General features: G+C 46.7%; 2 protein-coding genes across 7 annotated transcripts in view; both read left to right on the plus strand.

Moving 5' to 3' along the window:
* Positions 1 to 14,983, plus strand: part of FANCD2 (FA complementation group D2) — a 114,710-nt gene extending 99,727 nt beyond the window's left edge. For all 6 annotated transcript variants that reach the window (XM_077326059.1, XM_077326061.1, XM_077326062.1 and 3 more), the window contains 4 exons: positions 680 to 754; positions 11,998 to 12,144; positions 12,881 to 12,964; positions 14,362 to 14,983. In XM_077326059.1, coding sequence (XP_077182174.1) covers positions 680 to 754; positions 11,998 to 12,144; positions 12,881 to 12,964; positions 14,362 to 14,430 — 375 coding nt within the window. In that variant the 3' untranslated portion in view covers positions 14,431 to 14,983. The remainder of the gene's footprint in view (positions 1 to 679; positions 755 to 11,997; positions 12,145 to 12,880; positions 12,965 to 14,361) is intronic.
* Positions 14,984 to 17,530: 2,547 nt separating this feature from the next.
* On the plus strand, positions 17,531 to 20,721 carry BRK1 (BRICK1 subunit of SCAR/WAVE actin nucleating complex). Its single transcript, XM_077326084.1, has 3 exons — positions 17,531 to 17,736; positions 17,894 to 17,976; positions 20,064 to 20,721. The coding sequence occupies exons 1-3, from the start codon at positions 17,619 to 17,621 to the stop codon at positions 20,088 to 20,090; spliced, it is 228 nt and encodes a 75-aa protein (XP_077182199.1). The 5' UTR covers positions 17,531 to 17,618; the 3' UTR covers positions 20,091 to 20,721.
* The last annotated feature ends 2,195 nt before the right edge of the window (positions 20,722 to 22,916 follow it).

The raw sequence follows: 22,916 nt of genomic DNA on the forward strand, positions 1-22,916 counted from the left end.
CCTGTTTCCACAGTCCCCATTCTCTTTCTCCTCCACCTCTCCAGCAAGCAAAAGGATGGCAAGGAGATGCCTCAAGCATCTCTCTCCATCCAGCTATTTAGACTAGAATAGGAACCTTATCTTTACCTCTAAGTATGTAGGATTAAGTTCTTTATTAAACAGTTGTTATATTACTTAAGTACCACGTTTGTGAATGTGTTCCTTGTTTGTTGTTTACACTCCACACGCACTCTGCCAGCCGCTGCGTTACTTGCCTCATCAAGGCACTCTGCTAACTTTAAGAATATTAAGACTTTACCAAGCCTTAATATCCAACAGGTTTTGGGCCACAGCGGTCATAACCTTCAGCTCTCCATATTTTGAGCTCCAGGTATTTATGACTTTTGCTAAAAGGCTGATGTGCTTATTCAGAGTGGCAAAGAAAACTTTTTGAATGACTTGTGAACCCCAGTCAGCTCAGAAACTCAGAAGCTAGATTGGCAGGTTTTGCACAAGGCAATGAGAGAGCACCGGTGCCCACTTAAAAGTGGAGCATGTGAATGCTTCAGACAAACAGGCATACTTCTCAGGGATTTGAGACTGTAACTTTCTTTTGAGTGTTCTGGGTTATCCTGACTGCTTCAATATATTCTATTGAGTCATACATTTGCAGTTATAACTGACTCTGTTGGGTTTGCAGAAAGATGTGCAGAGTTTGCTGAAAAATTTACAGCTGAGCACCAGACAACTCCATCACATGTGTGGCCATTCCAAGGTAAGGGGTAGGGCTACAAGCAGTGTGCTGGTTTTTTTACAACATCAATTTAGGTATAAATGTCACTAGCGGTGGGGGTTCACCCAAAATTAGTTGTTTTTAAAGACTTTTTGGAAGCCCTGGTTTTGCAGAGCCCTATGCAAAGCCAAAAAGGGAATGAAACCCTAACCTTAACGAAGTCAGGAACTCAAAAGTTGAGCTATAAAACAATATAAATTTTTTATAATTATTTATTAAAGTGTACCAATATTAGGTTAAAAATAAAGTAACAACTATAAAAATCTATAGATCTAACTGCACAAGAACAGACCAAACACATTTCGACCCTACTGGGTCTTCCTCTATGGTCAATAATAATATTAAATAATGCACTAAAACCAATTATGAAGTATAGCAGAGACCTAGACAATAGCCATAGCTAACCCTCTTGGGCAGATTTCCCTGTCTGAAGTCCAGCCCTGGTTAATAGATCGAGGGATCTAGGGATACTGTGTTGTATGGTTACTGTGTCAGCTGCTGTTTTATACCGACACTAGAGGCAAAGCCCATTTTATCCAGGAATAAAATGGGTGCTAGAGCTTGGCAGTGGGAAGAGGAAGGGGAGGAGTTGTCCAGTCTGTAAGGGCATGGGGTTGAATGTGTGTTGTGTGGGAAGTTGTGGTGGTGTGGTGACAAATGAGGGCATGGTTGTGGAGAGATGGGTGTCAAGAACCTGTGGTTTGGAATGTTCATTGAGTGTGGGAGAGGACTGACCTTTGGGAATTGTGGCATAGTGGTTACAGATGAGCTTTCCAGAGCCATGTCTTCAGATATGTGAAGGGAAAATCAGACTGGAGACTCTTCTTAGGGGGAAATTACATGGCAACCAATTCCTCCCAGTTCTGCATTCAACATTATTTCCCTTCTTGTCCCCCTGCCCTAATACACATGGGGCAGTTACAATACACAGGTGTCTACTTTTTACTGTTGATAAAATGTTATGTGGCCAAATGCTTCTTTCACGGCTGCTCCTTAGAAGAAGAAGAGCTGGATTTTTGTACCCTGCTGTTTACTACCCAAAGGAATCTCAAAAGTGGTTTACAAACACCTTTTCCCTTCGTCTTTTCACAATAGACAACCTGTGAGGGATGTGGGGCTGTGAGAGGTCTGAGAGAACTGGGAATGGGCCGCAGTGACCCAGCAGGCTTCGGGTATCTCAAAGCAGTTTCAAATCGCCTTCCCTTCCTCTCCCCATAGCAGACTCCCCATTAGGGTCGTGGGGTAGAGAGCCTCACTTAGAAGATGGCAACCCTAAGAGGAGGTCCCTCTGTGCACAGTAGTCTTGACCTTACAGGTTTATGCACACCTAGGTAGTGTGGAATTCCAGAAGATGGATCTACACCAATCTGGCAACCTTACCTCCTCTCTGCAATGTTTTCTTGACCTAAAATATGTCAGGGGGTGGCTAGGTAGCTGTGGGGGCATTACACACTTTGAGACCCCACTTTCAGACTTCAAGGAATATGTTCAGACCAGGGACAGCCAACCTCCAGGTGGGGCCTGGAATTGCTGCTCATCTCCAGACTATACAGACCAGCTCTGCAGGCAAAAATGGCTACTTTGGAGGGGTGACTGTGTAGCATTGTATCCCCTTGAGGTTTAGGAAAGCCAGCCTCCAGGTGGGATCCGAGAATACTCTGGAAGTACAGCTCATCTCTAGGCAGTTAGGCTGACGGGAAAACTCTCTCCCCTCTCATGCACCCCTTCAAAAGGAATGCACATGGCCCCAGAATCCACTTGGTTACTTGGCTGGTGATGTCTGCCCTTCTGAAGCCTGAGACCTATTTCTGGCAATTACAGTCCCTGTTGTTGTCTGCAAGGCCAAGTCGTTGCCTAATAAAGGTGGATCACCTAGTTTCCACCAAAGTCTCACTGTTTACTATCCTGTAAAGCAAAATACACTTGAAATTCTGGGCCACTTTTGTCTTTGAGTTCATAGGAGTTTTTATTTACCAGGCCAAGCTTGAAAACAGTCACTTTAGAGAAGGGGCTTTTCTGTGGCCTCCCTGTCGGCCAACTGTTTGACAGAAGGGGAAAGTCCCCCCCCCTCAAAAGGAAGGCCCTCAGGCTCCCCTGCGTTGCTCTTGGAAAGGCCTCCCTCACCTCAGCCAGGGCCTGTCAGAGGCTCCTTCGCAGCAGGCCTGAAAGGGGGGGGGGGACCTCCTGCCAGCTCTGTCAGGGTTCTGAGGCAATTTACAGTTGGACATGACAGTTAGGACAGCCTTGGGGCGAAAAGGGCTGGCACAGTCTGTCCAAGCCGCCGTTCTCATCCCCCTTGGCAGCTCTACTGACCTCCTCTCCCTGCGGTGGTCAGGAGCAGACTGGCAGCCATGTCTCCAGATTGCCCCTGGGTGGGCGGGTTGGGAGGTGCTTTGCGCCTCCTGACTGGACGGAACTCTTGTCTGTCCTGATGAGGGCCCAATCGGATTGGCCCCTGGCTGCACACTGCTCCGGATTGGCCCCTTGGCCCCAGACTGACAAGCGGAGGGACCAATTGGAAGGCGCAAAGCGCCTTCCAATTGGCCCCTCTGTTTGTCAGTCCAGCTCCAAGGGGCCAATTGTTGCCCCCCCATCATGGATTAAGCCCACCCCCCACACCTTAGCCTTTTATTTATACTGCGGAACGCAGTTTACAGTTATGCATTATTGCTGTTGTTAATGATCTACAACTCTGATCAGCAGCTAGGTTTGTATGGTGGCCAGGCAAGATTCCAACCCAACACATAGTTGTAAGGGACTAGTGTGATTTAAGGGGTATTAGGGATTGTGTGGGGATGGTTCTATTGTTTTTATGTTTGGTTTTTACTGTTATTTTTTGCTGTACACTGCCTTGAGTCAGCTGGGTGAGTATGTGGTTAATAAATCCTTATCCATGGTTCCTTTTCCATGTTTCTTCTATATATTTGGGAAACAGCTTTGCGGGTAGTATGTGTCCGGCAGTCCAAGGTGGAATAGGGCCAATCAGGGTGTAGCCAGCATTGCTGGCTGCCCCGATTCGCCCTGCCCTTACAGCTGCCACCCTCCCTCCCTGGACGCTAGCCATGTTCCTCTCAGACACGCCAGAGACAGAGAGAGACATATAGAGCCCTGCCAGACTGAACACGAGTCCTCATTCCCTCCTATCGCTCCTGCTGCGAGGCACAGACACAGAGAGAGCTGCCCCAAGCTGCTGACAGAAACACAGAGAGAGCTGCCCCAGCAGCAATGGAGGGAGAGTCAGAGAGAGCTGCCCCAAACTGCACACCAGCCCTCGTTCCCTCCTAGTTACCTGTTATGCCTTCTGCTGCGAGGCACACAGTGAGAGGGAGAGAGACAGACAGAGAGAGATCTACACCTCCCGGTGTTCCCTGGGTCCCAGTGCCCATTGCATTCCTGCTTGCAACGGACTTTCTTGCTTGTTGTTGTTGTTGTTATGTGCGAAGTCGTGTCCGACCCATCGCGACCCCATGGACAATGATCCTCCAGGCCTTCCTGTCCTCTACCATTCCCCGGAGTCCATTTAAGTTTGCACCTACTGCTTCAGTGACTCCATCCAGCCACCTCATTCTCTGTCGTCCCCTTCTTCTTTTGCCCTCAATCGCTCCCAGCATTAGGCTCTTCTCCAGGGAGTCCTTCCTTCTCATGAGGTGGCCAAAGTATTTGAGTTTCATCTTCAGGATCTGGCCTTCTAAAGAGCAGTCAGGGTTGATCTCCTCTAGGACTGACCGGTTTGTTCGCCTTGCAGTCCAAGGGACTCGCAAGAGTCTTCTCCAGCACCAGAGTTCAAAAGCCTCAATTCTTTGACGCTCGGCCTTCCTTATGGTCCAACTCTCGCAGCCATACATTGCAACTGGGAAGACCATAGCCTTGACTAAACGCACTTTTGTTGGTAGGGTGATGTCTCTGCTTTTTAGGATGCTGTCTAGATTTGCCATAGCTTTCCTCCCCAGGAGCAAGCGTCTTTTAATTTCTTTGCTGCAGTCCCCATCTGCAGTGATCTTGGAGCCCAGGAAAATAAAATCTGTCACTATCTCCATTTCTTCCCCATCTTTCTTTCTTTCTTGCTAGTATAATAATAAATAATTACACAAACACTGCTGCCAAGTCCAGTAGTCAGAGTTTGTGTAGTGATATTTGCCTGTACAGCTGACAACTAGGAGTATGCTGCATCCTTCAGAATAATTAATTTGCCCTATAAGTTACTGTGATAGAAACCCTACAGCTTTGCTAGGGCAAGAGTACCACCTAGAGTGTCTGGGTCTTTGACCCTTGGGAGTTTACATTGAATGACCCATTTATTTATTCATTTGACTAGCAGAAAAGCCCATTTGTGAAAATGGGCTTTGTAAGGGCTGCGGGCGAAGCAGGGAAGGAATGGTGGGGGCTGGAGGACGCGTTCTCCAGGTGGCGCGGGTCGATCGGGGAAGGGCTGATGGCGCAGCAGGGAGGGAGGGAAAGCCTTGGCGGGATCAGGAGGGAGGGAAAGCTCCCTCCCGGAGGCCGTGGTCCCTGGGTGGCGTGGCTTGGGCAGGGAAGGGCCCAAGCCACGTCGAGGGCATGGCGAGACACCTTGGCGGGCCCAGCAGGGAGGGAAAGGGCCCTCCAGGAGGCTATGTTCCCTGGGCGGCGCAGCTTAGGTGGCGAATCCCAATCCCTTTGCGTGCACGCTGAACACAATTGGAGTTATGAGCCCTGCTGGGGTACTGACTGCAACGCTGATATCAACCACATGATTCTGCCTAATGACTGTCCAGCCAAGAGGAATTTGCTTCAGGCACCTTCAGGCAAGCCAGCACTGAAGCCTTAATAATGAAGTAATTGACAGAGAGTTTAACGTTCTCTGGTGTCTCCTGGTTGAGCTCTTTCCTTAGCACCAGTATTTCTCCCATGTCCACAACAACAGAGAGGTAGTAATGAGGTATCGTTTGCTTGGATTGCATCAAGCGCTGAGTGATCACCTTGCGAATATTGCTGATCGGAATATTTGTTTGTTTGTTTGTTTATTTATTTATATTTTTATACCGCCCTTCCCTACAGCTCTGGGCGGTTTACATAAAACATTTTTGAACATTCACATAGAACACTATCAAAATCAATGTAACAATATAACAATAACAACAACACATCAACTGGAACAATTAAAACGGCACTTCAACAATATCTTGACAATCTCTCAGTAGGTTTGGTCCCTCAGTCTGGGAGCACCTGTAGCTGTTATGGCTCAGTCGGCTCCACCAAATGCCTGGTGGAAGAGCTCCTTTTTGCAGGCCCTGCGGAATTGTGGAAGTTCTGGCAGGGCCCTGATCTCTTCGGGGAGCTTATTCCACCAGGTGGGGGCCAGGACTGAAGAGGCCCTGGCCCTTGTTGAGGCCCGACGTGCCTCTTTAGGGCCAGGGATCCGTAGCCAGTTGGAGGTGGCAGAGTGTAGAGCTCTTCTGGGAGTATAGGCAGGGAGGCGGTCTCTCAGATACACTGGGCCCAGACCGCGCATGGCCTTAAAGGTGATTACCAAAACCTTAAGCTTAATCCGGAATTCAACTTTGAGCCAACCGAGTTCTTGGAGTACCGGCCGGATATGAGGTCTCCATGATTTCTTAGTGAGAATCCTGGCCGCGGCATTCTGCACCAGTTGTAGCTTCTGGATGAAGGATAAGGGTAGTTGCAGAAGTCCAGTCTGGAGGTGACCATCACATGGATCACTGTGGCAAGGTTCCAGGTATGGCGCTAGTAGTTTGGCTTGGCGGACGTGGCAAAATGCCAGCCGTGCTACCTTCGTGACCTGGGCTTCCATTGTAAGGAAAGCATCAAGGACCACGCCCAGGTTCGTGGCGGAGTGAATCGCTAGGAGCTGCACTCCGTCCAGGGTGGGCAGGCGCACTTCCTTCCATGGTCCCTTCCTACCCAACCGCAGGACCTCTGTCTTTGCAGGATTGAGCTTCAGACAACTCTGCTTGATCCATTTTTTCACTGCTTCCAGGCATCTGGCTAAAGATTCTGGGGAAGAGTCAGGGCAGTCATCCTTCAGGAGGAAGAGCTGGGTGTCATCTGCGTATTGGTGGCAACCCAGCCCAAACCTCCGCACCAGCTGAGCAAGAGGGCGCATGAAGATATTAAATAGGATAGGAGAGAGGACTGCTCCTTGTTGGGACTCCACACGTGAGCTGGTGACGGCTAGATACTCTCTCTCCTATTGTTACCCTCTGTCCGCGACCCTGGAGGATCAGCCATCTGAGGGCTGTCCCCCCGTATCCCAGCGTCGGCAAGGTGGTGACCTAGGAGCTCATGATTGACTGTGTCAAATGCTGGTGACCCACCTCGGTCCAGCTGGCAGCGGAGGTCATCCGTCATGGCGATTAGTGCTGTCTCCACCCCATGGCCAGGCCGGAAGCCCGACTGAAACGGGTTAAGGCCTGAAGTTTCCTCCAGGAATGCTGATATTTGGCCCGCAGCAGCCCTTTCAACCAACTTCCCCAGAAACGCCAGATACGAGACAGGGCAGTAGTTGTCAGGCTCCTGCGGAGCCAAGGATGGTTTTTTGAGCAACAGGTGTACCACTGCCTCTTTTAATCCCTCCGGGAATTCTCCTGTTGATTATTTCCCGGAGGGGAGCTCCTATTCTTAGGTCTGTTGTTTTTAGGAGCCACGATGGACATGGGTCTAGAGGGCAAGTGGTTGGCCTCGTTGTTGCTAGCATCCTGTCCACTTCATTTAATGAGAGTCGTCTGAAGTAACTCATTGTTCTCTCCAAAGACGGCCAAGGAGCCTCCAGTTCACTTTCTGTGTCCAAAGTTGGAGGGAGGTCATGGCGGAGAGTCGAGATTTTGTCTGCGAAGTGACTCGCAAATGCCTCACAGCTAATGTTCAATTGGGTATTGTTTTGTCGCCCTTCATCGAGGGCGGTGAGAGATCGGACTACCCTAAATAGTTGTGCTGGGCATGAGTGCGCAGACGCGATGCTAGTCGAGTAAAAGTTGCATTTCACTGACTTCACCGCCATCTCATAGGCTCTTAACTGCGTTCTATAAGATGCTCTCAATTCTTTGTCGCGGGTCTTCCTCCAAACTTGCTCTAGTCGTCTCAGTTCCCGTTTCTTCTCACAGAGCTCCTCGGTGTACCATGGGGCCCGCTTGAGACGGGAACAGAGAGGACGTCTGGGAGCTATCTCATCAATGGCGGCCAGCAATCTGACATGCCGGTCGCTGACCAGTCCATCTATAGAAGTGCCGGGAGGCATTGGGTCCCACAGAGCATTCAGGAATCCAATCAGATCCATAAGTCTCCGTGGGTGAGCTGAAATTTGCTCGGCGCCCAAGTGAGGGGGAGGTGGCAGCCTAAGCCAGGTCTTCAGGGTATAGCGGTCCGACCATGGCACGGCAGTAACTGTAACGCTCAGCCCTGCATCGAAAATCAGATCCATTGTGTGACCTGCCTGGTGGGTAGGGCCAACAACAAATTGCGAGAGCCCTAGTGTCGCCATGGCTGACACCAGGTCCAGCCCATTGCCAGAGGACGGCAATTCCGCATGGACATTAAAGCCCCCCAGGATTAATAGTCTAGGAGACTGTAATGTCCAGGCGGCTGCCACCTCTAGCAGGGCTGGCAGGGCATCTGAAGGTGCGTTGGGCGCGCAATACACCAGCCAGATGGTCACGCTCTCGGTTGTACCCTACCCGAGGCGAACACATTCAATTCCTGGGATTTTCGACGCAGAGAGAGCCCTGAAGGAGATGTTGTCACGGATCTGGATTGCCACACCCCCTCCCCACCTCACAGTCTGTGACTGATGGTGGACGGAGAACCCAGCAGGGGTTAGCTCTTTAAGGGCGACTGTTTCGCCATCCCTGGTCCAGGTTTCCGTCAGGCACGCCAGGTCTTCCCCCTGCTCTGCAAAATACGCTTGCAGAGTGGAGACTTTGTTGTTGATGGACCTGGCGTTGCACAGCATCAGTGTTGGAGGTGGGTTGTTCACCTTTGCCTCCACCCTAGTGGCCCAAGAGATGGGGCGGAGGTTAGAAGGAGTTCGAGCATGGTCATTTCTCAAACCCCTTCTATTGTCCAGCCTTCTCCCACCGCTGTCCCTGCTTCTTCCCCTTATTATTGGAATCCCTGACCCCCTTGGGTCCCCCGTTGTTTTTACTGTGCCCTTATTTGGGCTCAATGATTGAGAGCTGTTCATGTCTGATGTTGTGTTCCTCCTTGGGTTGTCAACTGCTTAACTTCTAGGGTTGTGCCCTGGTTCTTGTTTCTTGTTTGGTTGCTTTGGGTTGAATGCTTTAGCTTTTTCTGTTCCAGGTGGTTGATTGGTTTTGGTTGTTTCAGTTGGATTCCAAAGGGATGACCCCGATCGTCTATTATGACACCTCAGAGCTACCCAATCTGGAATTAATTTGTTACTAGGGTGTTGTGTACAGTCTATTGGGTCTCATTCAGGTGGGATGGAAGGGGGAAGGGGCACTTTTTAAGGTTGAAAAAAAGGTTGAAAAAAAAACAGTGCAGGCAGTTGGCGGGCGGCCTGAGTGCGGGGGGATGGCGGGAGCTGGCGATGCGCCCCCCTCAGTGGCCAGGAGCCTTCTGGCCATGAGGCTGGGTGAGCGGCTCTCGATCGGCTCCTGGAGGTGGGCATATCCAGATTGGCCCAGTGACCGGGACAGGGTCCGAACACCACCTAGACAGGGCTGGCCGCATGGCCCTTTCCAACCCTGACAGGGCCACCTATGTGGCATTTTCTCAATTATAAAGAGGAACTTATGGTAAGGATTTATATACCGCCCCTCACTGCGACATTTCAGAGCGGTGTATATGGAACATTTCCATTTCACATTGGACCATCCTGATAGAGTCAATCGCTTTTGGACAGGGACAATCCAATTTGGGCCAGACCAACCATTTATCATGGAAGTTCAGACCTATTATGAGATGCTTGATAGAGATGTTTCTGATTGGTAACAGTAGCCTCTGTCACTAGAGATAGGGCTTTGCATGCTATTTGCTACATCAGTTCATCAGTCTTAGAAAGGAGGGTAGCTTAGGCCCAACTCTATTGACCATAAAAATCTGTATATTTGAAATTTTCCCTTCAGTTTTCAATTTTCAGGAAAAACTGGGCCCACAGATGGTTGGGTGGGGGTTAATTCTGCACTTGATCTGGGAAATCTGCTACTGCCTGAGTAATATGTGTTTAGCTTAGTTCAATTGTATTGCTCTTCATTTGAACATTTCTTTGCTGTGTTGCTGGATGACTTTCCTCTATATTTTATTTTTGCCCTTTTCCTACCGTTTTTTGGACTCCAACCACCCTTTTCCTTTTTTCTCTTTCTTTTATAATAAACTTTTGTATAAAGACATTTTTTTGGCTTCAATTAGTAGTTTTATTTTTCTAACTCTCTCCTGCATGGGACACTGCATGGGCGCTACATATTTGGTTATAAGGTATTTTCTAGGGGATTCTGCCCTGTCACTTTGTTATTGCTCTAGTGCTGCACTAGAAAGATACCTTCTTGGGAAGTTCTGAATGGTGGTGACTGGTTAGCAGGTCGTTTTCCTGGAACCCTTTTTGGTCAGGCTTGCTGCTGCTGCAGCACGGTGCTAAGGTGGGAGGAAAGCCTTGAGCAGGAACAACTGTTGGGTGCTTCTTATAGCCGAAGAGGCTGCACAGAAAGGAATGTCCAAGGCTGCAGTTGTAAACAAGCCAGAGGTAAATAGCTAGAGAGTTACCAGAGCAGAGAGAATAAAAAATCAAACTGAAGAATCGAAGCCAAGAAGTCAATATGCCAACAGGGAGTGTCTAAAGTCAAGGTCGTTGTAACCAGTCTGGGATCATCAAGGAGTTCAGGAACAAGAGTAGTTCAGCAGTGGAATAGGCTGCCTAAGGAGGTGGTGAGTTCCCCCCCTCACTGGTGTCAAGCGCAGACAAAACTCACAAACAAACTTCTATAGAACGAAAGCTTTAATTGGAAGTAGCTCTGAACACTATAACATTTGAAGTCAAGACTGTTCGATATCAGAAGAGCAAGCAGTTATCAATACAATTCTCCCACCTAAACCCAAGCGTTCCCAAGGGAGGGGGGGAACCTCTCACCCAGGTGCCATCCCAGGCTTCCTGCCAAGGTGTTGAAGTTAGCACGGCCTTAGTCAGGCCGGTGCCTCGGGCTAGCAGATAAGATGTTTACAGGAACACGGGCAACAATGTTTCACAGCAGGGAGACTATGCAATGTGAAAATGCAAGGATCAAAGAAGGGGGGAAATCAAAGGAAAACTACAGGCATAAGCATTTCGGTTACACGGGAACGTTTCTGCAAAGACACAGCACTCCAAGATGGAGTTTCTTAGGTTCACTGAAACTCAAGCATAGCAGAGAGCAGGGACTGATCCTGACAACTGGCAGTCTTCAAGCAAAGGTTGGATACACTTCTTGGATGCTTTAGGATGCTTTGGGCTGATCCTGCATTGAGCAGGGGGTTGGACTAGATCCCTTCCAACTTCTTGATTCTATGATTCTATGAAGAGCATGGAGTCAGTCTGTGTCAGAAACAATGCACATTGCATCCACATTGCATCCTTCACTACATTCTTCACAGCCATTCCTTAAATCAGGCTGTGCAGTCTGCGTGGGAGTTGTCCTGCCATCACTCACTGTCATCACAATCCTTTGTACATTGGCAGCTCATTAAGCATGCCCTAAGTTTGCTGGCATTATGTAGCTGCTTTGGGTGAATCTGGGCTACTTGATTCAGGTGTGGTGATTCTGAGAACACAGCTGGGGCTCCACCTGATCAGCCTTTGTTGACACAGCTGGCTGTATTCCTTGAGTTCACAGCTGTTTCAGTTCCTGTGATGCCAGCTCCTTTGCTTCAGTGAACTGTAAGGCGGCCACGGCGGGGAGTCTCCTAGCAAGGAAAAACTTGATCCCCCTCTCACTTTCCTACTGTTATAGCTACCAGCTGTTAACCTCTTGAACTACAATTTCAACAATACTTGGTATAATTTTATAAAACTTTTGTTATGTTCTTTTAGAAACACAGATGTTTGTTTTTACTTTTCTTGCAAAAGCCATAGTGAAGCATGCCATTATAATTTTGATTATGGTCTAAGGAAAAAAGATTTTCTGAAGGTCACTCAGTGCATTTATTTATATTTGCTTATGTTTGAATCTAGATGTTCTCTAACCCTCCACTAAGCAATGGGGTTTATGTCCACTCAAGGACTGCTTTTCTTCCACATTTAGATTCACCAAGACACAGGACTCACCAACCATGTTCCTCTATTGAAGAAAACTCTTGAGCAGTTTGTATACCGAGTGAAAGCAATGTTGGTTCTTAATCACTGTCAGAAGGCTTTTGAGGTAGGCGTCCTCAAAAACAGAGACCTGCAGGTGAGCATAGGCATGTGGAAGGTAATGTTTCATGTCTGTCAATTGCCATTTTTAAAAAATGGACACAGTTTGAGATAGACTTGAAAATGAACAGCCTGATCCCATGCATGTCGGCTAGGTGCTTATTTCTAAGTGAGGATGCCACTGCTTAAGAGCTGAACAAGTATCAGGAATTTTTAACACAGCATGAGTTAGCTGTCTGATCAAAGATAAACATTCACATAAGAGGTGCCCATGCTATGTTGGTATATAAATATTAAACTAAGCTGCATCTTCCTTATGCAGGGTAGAGGATGCTAAAATAGCATCTCTTTTTTTCTCCTCTAACTTGACAGAACAGTAGAGTAAGAAACTACAGACCAGTTCCAACTAGCACGTATTTATTAAAACACTTCTACCCTTCCCTTTTCACCTTGTAAGGATCCATAGGCAGCTTACAAGCTGTGTTAAAAAACCCCAATAGAATAAAGCCTAAAATTGGCAACGTAGAAGCTAGACATCAATATATAAAAACAAGAAGATCATAGATATATAATAAATACAAAAGAACCAATATTGCTGGATGGCAAGTTACCAGCTATAGCTGGAATACCAATCACACACTTTCCTAAGCATAAAGGATTTAGCTGGGATCATTCTATGGAAAGTAGCTCCCATGCTTCTAGACAATTGTGCCAGTGAGCTCTCTACTTGCCATATTATGGGTTTCCTCTTATATTTATTTTATCTACTCTAGGGAGGTGTGATCCTTTCACAAGCTTCCCAAGAAAGTCAGGAAGAGGAAGAAACTTCCATGCTCCCCAGGGATGATCCTGCTGAGGTATTTCTGTGGTGGGAGTTCTTGGTTTTTTTTAAACATCTATGATTACATTTGAGCTCTGGCCGGGATGAGTTCTTGCCACCCAAGGGGTCTCTTCCCAGGATTCATTGAAAGAGATATTGTCCCAGTCTGTGCAGTAATCTCTTTGGAATGGGTGGTGCAAAATCTGTTCTTAAGGGTGCTGGGAGGACCTGGGACTGATTGCCTAACCACTAATCAGGGAGGCTATCCCAGCTGCCCTATCCCTGATTGGCTGGCTGTCCAACAAACGGCCAAACAGGAGGGATGTCCCACTTCTTGCTGTGACCCCCTCCAAATTCCATATGGAAGAGGTGCCAGGCCCGAATAAGGTAGGCAGGCAGCTGGAGTTGGGAAGGAGGGTAGAGGGTCAGGGACTAAGGCTGGGGGCAGTGGGAGGGAGCCCCTGCCAGCACTCCTGCTGCCTCAAACAGCTCCAGCCATGGCCTTGCCAGGCATTGGCAAGGCGGTGCAGGAAGGAACAGGATCCCCGCCAGCACTTCTCCCCTCCAAAAAAAGGCCTTTGGGATGTGGGGGTGGAGTAAAGTTCCCACCAGAGCTTTCTCCCCTGACCCGAAAAGGCCCGCCGAGGCCTCGGCGAGCCTTTTGGGGGTGGTGGTGGGGGAACAGTCCCTGGCAGTGCTCCCCCCCTTGCCTGGAAAAGGCCCACCAGGTCCTGTGGAGGCCTCACCAGGCTGGCCTGCCCAGGTGCCTAGCATCTGTTGTATCGTTAGATACAATGAGCTTCATTGCTAGTAGGCAATAAAATGCCCCCCTGCAGGGCCTTATACTCTGCGGGCACAAATTTACTGGTTGTTCCCGGCGCCAGAGAAGCGTGCCTGACTTTGACCAAGGCCTTTTCGGTCCTGGCCCTGACCTAGTGGAATGAGTTCCCGGAGGAGTTGTGGGCCTTGTAGGAGCTTTCAGCATTCTGCAGGGCCTGCAAAACGGAGCTCTTCCACCAGGTCATTGGCTGAGGCTTGGCCACAAGGACGATCTGGCCCCCCTTACAGCAGCAGTAGCGAAGACCAACTAGCGCCCTCTGTCTCCCTTCCTCTAGGATGGGTTATTGAGGGGTGGTATAAATAGGTTCGAGTTTTTTGCCGCATCTTGTTTTATTGTGCTTGCTATCTGTATGTATTGTTGCTTTTATGGTTTTATTGTATGGCTGTATTGGGGTTTTATGTGTTGTAACTCGCCTCGAGCTCTAGGGAGAGGTGAGTAAGAAATTCAAGTAATAAATTAAAAAAAATGCAAGTAAAGACATCAGCAGTACAATTGAGCTTTGTTTTGCTAATACAGTGGGGTGCTACGGAGTGCTAATGAAGAGTTTGCATGTTGCTTGCCCATCTTCTTCATATTGATGGTATTTTTTCCAGGAGGAGGAAGATTCAGAGAGTGATAGCAAGACATTTATCAGAGACAGCGATGAAGACAGCTCTGATTAGGCTTGACCATTTTGGGTTAACTCTTCACAGTACAGCCTATTACAACATAAACTGAAGGCTCTGGAGTTCTTGTGATCCTGCTAAGTTGTATATAGCCAAACATGCTAAACCAAAGTGGATTATGAACTAGACAATATAAGGCCTGATTTCATTCTTGTTTAACATTCAGTTCTTTATCACTAGAAAGGTTTTAACTGTAAAACAAAAGCACATAGCACTTTTTGTGTTAGTTTCCACTTTGAAAGCAAATTGCTGTGTTTCCATTTTATCAACAGCACTACTTTTGTTTACATTTTAACCACAATCTAAAACTGAGTTTTATTCTTAAGGTCATGCATCTAACTATATGTTAAACTGTGGTCTTTGTACTTCTGTACTTTTACGAGAAAATGTCCTGCCTTCTTTTAAAAAATCTGTTGTAGACAGTGCTGATTCATGCTAATGATATATTCTAGAATTTTTTTGCTGTGTGATATGCAATAACTTGTACAAATATACTTTGATTTTCATTCACATACATGCAGAATAAATAAAAGTAAAAATGCCACCAATAGTCAAGTCTGTAAGGTCATTAATAACCAATTAAAAGAAATGGGGGTTGCACCAAGGCAAAATGAAAAGAAAAAATTATGCAAAAGGAAAAGACTCATGGTTGAATAACCCTTATGAATTTCTTGTTCAGCTTCATCAGTGGGAATTAACATATATTATTAGGCCAACTGAAAACTTAGTGACCTCAGACCACGATGCCTGTCAAATCTGCAGGACCACCCTCCCAGGTTCCCCCTCAGTCACACTAGTGCAGGTATAACATTCTGGTATCCACCCCCTTCTTCACCTCTGGCTTGTAATATACATTCTATGTGCCATAGCCTCCTGTTTCATTCATCTCTCTCCCAATGTTCTCAGCCCATCCCCTATGTCCTTAATCATCTTCCAGTAAGTCCATTTCCATTCACCACACCAGTCCTGTCTTTTTTTCTTGGTCATCTCACTCCCTGTTTTGTGTGTATGGGAGCCCCTCCCATGCATTGTTAGGCAATTCCTGCACATCCTGCCGGGCTTGTGAGGCCTCAGTTGAGCTCTCCACAGTGGCACTCTGTGTTGCTCCTGCCCAGTGCTTCCTCTGCCAGCTCTTCAGCTGCATCTCCTGTTGACTCCAGCAGCCTCCCCCCTGCTCCCCTCATAGCCAGCTAGCCTCTGCAGCTACAGCACACGGCTGGCCAGCTAGCCTCTGCAGCTACAGCACATCACTTCTGGCCTCATCCTCCTACTCCCTCACTATGTATGCCACATGCTACATCTGGCCGCAGCCCTCATTTTGCAGGGCATGTACACAGGTAACAGTGCTGGTCTATCACTGAGTCAAATGTTCCCTTCAGTTCTTTAGTTGGCCTTCAAAGACATGGCTACACTATGTCTCATTCACATTTCATCTTACCCCCCTTCACAAAACAGGTATAATCTAGGGAAGAATCAATACCACAAAATAAAGCTATTCTATTGTATGTCAGTATATCTATTTCAGAGAACCACAACACATTCTACTGGAAAGCTAAAAACCAATTCATCTGAATATATCCTTAGCTCTTCTCTTAAATGGTTAATGAAAAGAGCAAATGAACATGTGAAGACCTGCTAATTCATTTTATATTATGAACTAGCAAGAAAGGCCATTGCAACCAGGAATGCAATGGGCACTAGGATCCAGGGGACACCAGCAGGCTCAGATCTCTCCGGACTCCTTCACAGCAGGGAAGGAAGGATCCTTTGCAGTTTGTCTCTCCCTCGCAGCAGGAGCCATAGAAGGTAATCGGGTCATTTGCGGTTTGGCAGGGGTCTCTCAGGCCTCTGAGAGCAAAGTGGCTAGCGTCCAGGGAAGGAGGGCCAATCAGGGTGTGGCCAGCTTTGCCTGCCGCACCGTGATTGGCCCTATTTCATCTCGGGCAGCCAGGACCTTCTCCACCGCCAGGGCTGTTTCACAAATATTAAGATTAACAATAATAATAACAACAATGGATGGACTGATAAGGATTAAGATTACTGAACACTTTTCTTTGTACTATACAAGGATACTGTTGCATGACAGATATTAATAAATTCTTGGTAGATACAGTGTTCTATGAGTGTTTAGTGGCTTTGATGCCCAAGTAGACTGTAAACATGGGTAGTATCTGATTTTTCGAAATTCATTGTTATTTATTGCATTGTTATATTCTATATAACGTTTCCACGTTCCACAACGTTTAATGTAAACTGCTCAGTTCCACAACGTTTAATGTAAACTGCTCAGAGCCGTAGGGAAGGGCGGTATAGAAATATACATAAATAAATGTTACGTGCTCTCTTACACTCCAAAGGAAAAAGACCCCGGGTACAATTACCTCTGGAATTATAATTGAAAAGGCTAAATAAACATTCACTGGTTTATAAATCCACCAATGTGTCCGAAATGCCGTACAAGCAGCAGCATTCCAACATCAATTTAAAGCCTTTTCCTTTAAGACTTACAAGAGCACCCAAAAGTCTAACGTTGCTTTTCGGTCTCCCACGTCCACCGGAATAAAACTGCCATGGTTTGGGAAACGAAAACATGCCTTTGTAAGCAATAAAGAGCCAGTTTGGTGTGGTTAGGAGTGCGGACTTCTAATCTGGCATGCCAGGTTCGATTCTGCGCTCCCCCAAATGCAGCCAGCTGGGTGACCTTGGGCTCGCCACGGCACTGATAAAACTGTTCTGACCGGGCAGTGATATCAGGGCTCTCTCAGCCTCACCCACCCCACAGGGTGTCTGTTGTGGGGAGAGGAATGGGAAGGCGACTGTAAGCAGCTTTGAGCCTCCTTCGGGTAGGGAAAAGCGGCATATAAGAACCAGGTCTTCTTCTTCTTCTAAAACGGGGGCTTCTTCGTCGGAGCTCCGAGGCATGCGGTGTGGCAAGGCGTCGCCTCTCCTACACAAGCGCTCCCGTCGTCCGGAACTGCTGCAGCACCGCAGCTTCGACCCTCTTCCCGTTGCCCGCGCTTCGCGGGGAATACCAATCTGAGTACTGCGCAGGTGCTCCACGGGAGGGGGGGCGCCTGCGCACTGCTGCATTCGGCCTACTCCGAGAGAAGAGGCTGCTCAGCCTAGCCGGGTTAGCGCTGTGCGCAGGCGCAGTCGGTCACGGAGGGTCGTAGCAGCAGGCGGCCATGTCGGTGCAGGAGGATCCGGTGCAGCGTGAGATCCACCAGGACTGGGCGAACCGAGAGTACATCGAGGTGATCACCAGCTCGATCAAGAAGATCGCAGACTTCCTCAATTCCTTCGGTAGGGGCCACCGCCCTTCTGCTGCCTGGGAGGACGCGGGCTCCGCAGTCCCCCGATGCCCACGAAGTGGGTTCGTGGCTGCGCAGACGGGTCGGGTGGGGACCGGGAGGGCTGGTGGTGGTCGCTCATTTCCTGTCCTCCTCTTCGGCCCTTGCAGACATGTCCTGCCGCTCCCGTCTGGCCACCCTCAACGAAAAGCTGACAGCTCTGGAGAGGCGGATTGAATATATCGAGGCCCGGGTAAGCCCCAGCGCCGTTCTCTGGCCAATAAAAGCTCTTGGGAGACCCCGCAGTCCTGTCTGCCTGCTCTCCCACCTCCGGTTTGGCAGCCCGGCACTCCTTTGGGCTGGACCTCTGCAGTTGGGGTGCTGCCTGTTAGGATGTTTTTTCTTCCCCTTCCCTCCTCTATCTTAAACATGAAATGTCTATCAATATGGCAAAGATTTAACATAAGAACCCTGATTAATCAAATCAGTGGTTTGTCTAGGAGCCCGTGTCACACAGTGACCAACAAATTACTCTGGGAAACCAACAACAGAACATAGAACAGGGGTGGCTGGACTGTGGGCTTTCAAGCATGCTGGCGGGGCTCATGGTCATTCTAGTCCATGGACATCTGAAGAGCCACAGTTTGGCCACCCCTGACAGAGAGGTTGATGTTGCCTCCTGGCATGGGACCCAGGGGTTTGCTGCTTCTGATATGTGGAGGTTTCAGTTGGTCTTCACGGCTAGTAACAACTGATACAGAGTTATGATCTGTGTAATCCCCTTTTAAAGCTGTCTATTCCTGTGCCCGTCAAAACATCCTGTCACAGCAAATTCCATATTTTAATCATTAGAAGTATTTTTTGTCTATCCTGAATCTGCTGTCCATTAGTTTTATTGGATATTCCCATGTTCTGTTATTTTGGGAGAGAGAGAAAAATTATCTGTTCACTTTCTCAGTCCCATGCATTTTATAAACCACTACAACTCCAAGGGCTCTGTCAGTAACAGCAAATTCAGATCCCACATTAAAGTTGGGATTTGTTTCATCACCTTACACCCATTCACCCAGTTTGTGGAGCTCCTCTTAGAGCTCTTCATAGTAATCCTCGGTTTTCACCTTTCTAATTAATTTTTTGTCATCAGCAAGCTTGGTCACAATACTGCTCATCTTTTGTAACAGACTTTGTAATAGCATAGTGAAAGTTGGGATGGTGTGACTTTAAGTCCAGCTCATTTCATCTACATAGGATTTTTGTGCATAGTTGTTGCATTGTGTATGAAGAGAGCAGCAGTTATTGACTCAGCAGCAAGTGCCTACACATTCTTTTGGCTGACAGAGAAATGGACAAGTAGAGAAGTTCCTCAAAACATGCACAGAAAAGGGGGGAATAGAATCCCTGCTTTCCTGATTGTGATCTGTGGTAAGAGTTTCTTCTTTCAACTGAATTGATAGGGAGAGCACATGCTGAAATTACTGAAATTGAAGCTACTTGTATGAAGATTGTCTGCCTCACTCCCCAAGTAGTTTCTCAATCAATCAATCTCTGGGGGCCTCTCTTAACTTCACAAACTCAGATGTTTCAGTGTTTCTTAAGGCAGAGCATTTTCTGTGTTTATTTCAAAAATGTATGTGCTGCCTCTGCAGAGAAGCCTGCTGGAGGCAGTTTATGAAAAAAATGATAAAATTGGAAAACAGAATAAAACATTTAAAACTGTTTAAAAACTCACAGGGTGCTCTAGGGCAGAACCAGAAGCAAAGGAGAAGTTCTGTAAATATCTAACTAGCTTTTCCCTGGAGAACTCGGATAATCTAGTATTTTGAATTGCACAGCACATACTAGGTCCTGCAGGACAATCTTCTGACTTGTGTGTTTCTTCCCCCTGTAAGCCACCTTCCAGAGCTCCTTCTTTCTGTGTTCCTAGACATGGCACCAAAGCCCTGGAGTTCTCTCAGAGAGATTCATTTGTCCCCCCCTGTGTCTTCCACCAGTGGGTGAAGACTTCGTTGTTTCATTTGTCATTCCCTCAATTATCCCTCCTTCCTATCCAATACTTTTATATTTTGTATGTATTTTAACTCTATTTTTAACTTGAAGAAATAGTTCTAATGATTCATGTTTAATCCATTCATGTTTAATCCATTAAAAGCAATGGTCTCATAATGTAATTCTATCATGTATATTTTAAATTGTTAGTTACCTTGCTCGCCCATGTAAGGACAGAAAGGTGAGATACAAATTTTGCTAATAATAATAAAAAATAAACATTAGAGCTCTTTTCCACTACCCTTTTAGGAAACTACATTTATAGATTCACAAACTTTTTTCTTCTTTTGGCAGGTAACAAAAGGTGAAACACTGACATAGGTGTGCTGGAGGTTGGCAAGGGCCAACCTAGAAAAAAAATGATGCTGTCTACAGAGCTGATGATCAGACATCAAGTTTCTTCATTATTTAATATGGATGGGAATTATACTTGTTTCTACCCCTTGGGAAACCACATCCCACATTTGGAGTCTGTGACTTTGTGCTGGTGATTCCAGCTGAAACAGCTAAGTTGTTCAAGAGCATGCTTAATGTGGTTTTATGCAAGCAGGTTCATGCAGTTTGTGCCCCACATCTTTGCAAAGGCCTCTTGCTTTGCAGCAATCGAACCAATGGAGCAATGGAACCAAAATTTAGTTTCTGGGAGTCCAATTTGATTTTATAAAAATCTGAACAAATCAGGATGTTGAGATTGTGCATACTGGGTGGCTGCAGTGGCATCTTCAATATACATAGTAAGCATCCGGCAGCAGGCTTTTGTTGTTGGAAGGTAGTGAATACTTTGCCTTGTTGCAGTGGCTCACCTGAGTAAACATACAGTATGTATTGGGGGTGGGTGGTGGGGTAGAGACTATCATGTGCCAAGGGAGGGGTGGCTGTGTTTTGTAAGTATTTTGTATAATCTAATGTAACCTTTCATTTGTGTTTGCACAATAAAATCACCTCTGCTTAACATGTCAGGTTGGTTCTGAACTCTGGGATATATATGGGGTGGGTGGGAAAGCTACTTATTTAAGTATTTATGCCCTGCTTTTTTCCATGGTGGGACCTAAATACTACATAAGTAAACAGACAGCGGCCCTCGCTGATGATGTCATTGGCTCCTATGAAGACAGAGGCTTTTGTGTCTTCTGCCGCTGGCTACACCCAAAGTTTGTAGAATACTTGAAACAGGACAGTAGTGTCGCTGAACTGTTTGCCACACATAGCAAAGTCTAGAGTAAGTGGAAATTTTAATCCATCAAGTTCTTAAGTGGCCATATAAGACCAAATAAGTTAGGGAGATTAGCAGCTCATCAAAGGTTTTGTAAAGAATGTTCACACTGCTTCTGCTTTATTGTTTGTTTACAGAATTTATATCCCAGTTTTCAGCTCTTATCAGAACTATCAAGATACCTAACATTAAAACACACATAATAAAAGCACATCTTAAAAACCATGAAAACCAAATACACACAAACACATATAAAAATAGGGCAGGAATGAGAGATTGCTGAGGCAAAACCAGCCCCCCCCTCCAAAGGCTTCACTGGCTGAGTAGATGGTGACAGGGAGATAGGCAGGTCTTTCTGGGGAGAGAATTACAGAGTTTCAGAGATTGTTTATCTCAGAAAGTGGGGGCACCCAAAGCAGAGCCTTTGGAGATGATTGCAGCAGTCAGGTTAATAAGAGACTATTATTACGTATTACTAGTCATTAGACTAAATATGTTTTAGTGTAAAACTGAAAATAATATCTCTGCTACCTTGACAACACTAGAAATTCAGTTCTGCTTTATGGCAGCCTAAGTCTGAAGACTGAATTGTAACATTGTTGGCTGCATCAGTGAAAATGACCGTTAAAATAGCTGCAGAAGAAGGACAGGAGTATTTTAGTGGAACCTTAACCTTTGTTTACTAACTGTGCTCAACTCAAGCATTGTTGGTTTGCTCCCAAAACTGAAATGTTTTTATGTATTCATGAAAAATCAGAGGCTGGTGTAAAAAGTTAATCTCTGGTACTTCATGTTATTTATCATACCATTAACACCCATCTATATATGGATTACCGTATATACTCGCATATAAGCCAAGGCACCTAATTTCACCCCGAAATGCTGGGAAAATTATTGACTCGCATATAAGCCAAGGGTGGTGTTTGGGTAGTGGCTTTTTCTCCTTTCCTCCCCTCACCCCCTCCCATTTAGGGCAGGATCTTTTTTTCCCCTTTTCTTCCCACCTTCCTCCTCCCTTTTCCCCCTCTGAACTGTCTTGTCTTTTGATATCCAATCCTGTGCTGCTTCCCTTCTTCTTAGCTTGGTGTTCTGTTCCCTCCACTTTCCATGCCTTCCTCTTGGGGCATTTCCTCCTTCTGCTCTCTGTTCAGGGAGCTTCAGAGCTTCCTGCAGCTTCCTGCACATGCTAGCCTCGTGCTGGCCTCGTTAAGGCAGGGAGAGGGGGAGGTGGAGACTGTTCTTTCACTCCCGGGCTTGCTGCCTCTCTCCTTTGTTCCTGCTTCTGCTCTTCAGGCAAGTAGACTTGCCTCCCACCTTCCTGTCTTGTCTGGCAGCTGTTTTTTTTAATACACACATATAAGCCAAGGGGGACTTTTTCAGCTTTAAAAAAGGGCTGGAAAACTCGGCTTATATGCGAGTATATCGGGACTTGGACTTCCCAAATAAGCTTTAGTCACCTTAATTGTAGTTGCCTGGTTTTTATTTACACGTTTTTTTCAAAGTTTACAAACTGATATTGTATGCTCAACAGAACAGCCTATCTGGCTTTAGTTCCCAAATTCTAGTAAAAAAGTAGTGAATAAAGAACTGTGAAGAGTGTTCAGCAGCAGGAGTGAGAATTCTCATGGTCCTATAGATCACCCTACAATGCAAGGGAAGATGGAAAGGGGGTTATGAATTCCAGTCAAGGAAATTGGCTATAAAAACTAAACATCCAGCTGCATCTCTTTCTACCAATTTAAAACCCCAGTAGGGGTGAAAAATACAAGTGCTTGTCTTTTTTCTCTACTGGGCTTGGGTACCACAAGGATTCTCAATGCTGAATGTGAGAGTTAAACTCTTCAGCACTGTGGCTAAGATTCATATTATTCATAGCTACTATGAGAGTAGGCAACTTCCATGTGGGGCTTGGAATTACAACTGATCTCTAACTA

This window comes from Paroedura picta, chromosome 3, assembly GCF_049243985.1.
Source record: "Paroedura picta isolate Pp20150507F chromosome 3, Ppicta_v3.0, whole genome shotgun sequence".
Lineage (NCBI taxonomy): Eukaryota > Metazoa > Chordata > Lepidosauria > Squamata > Gekkonidae > Paroedura > Paroedura picta.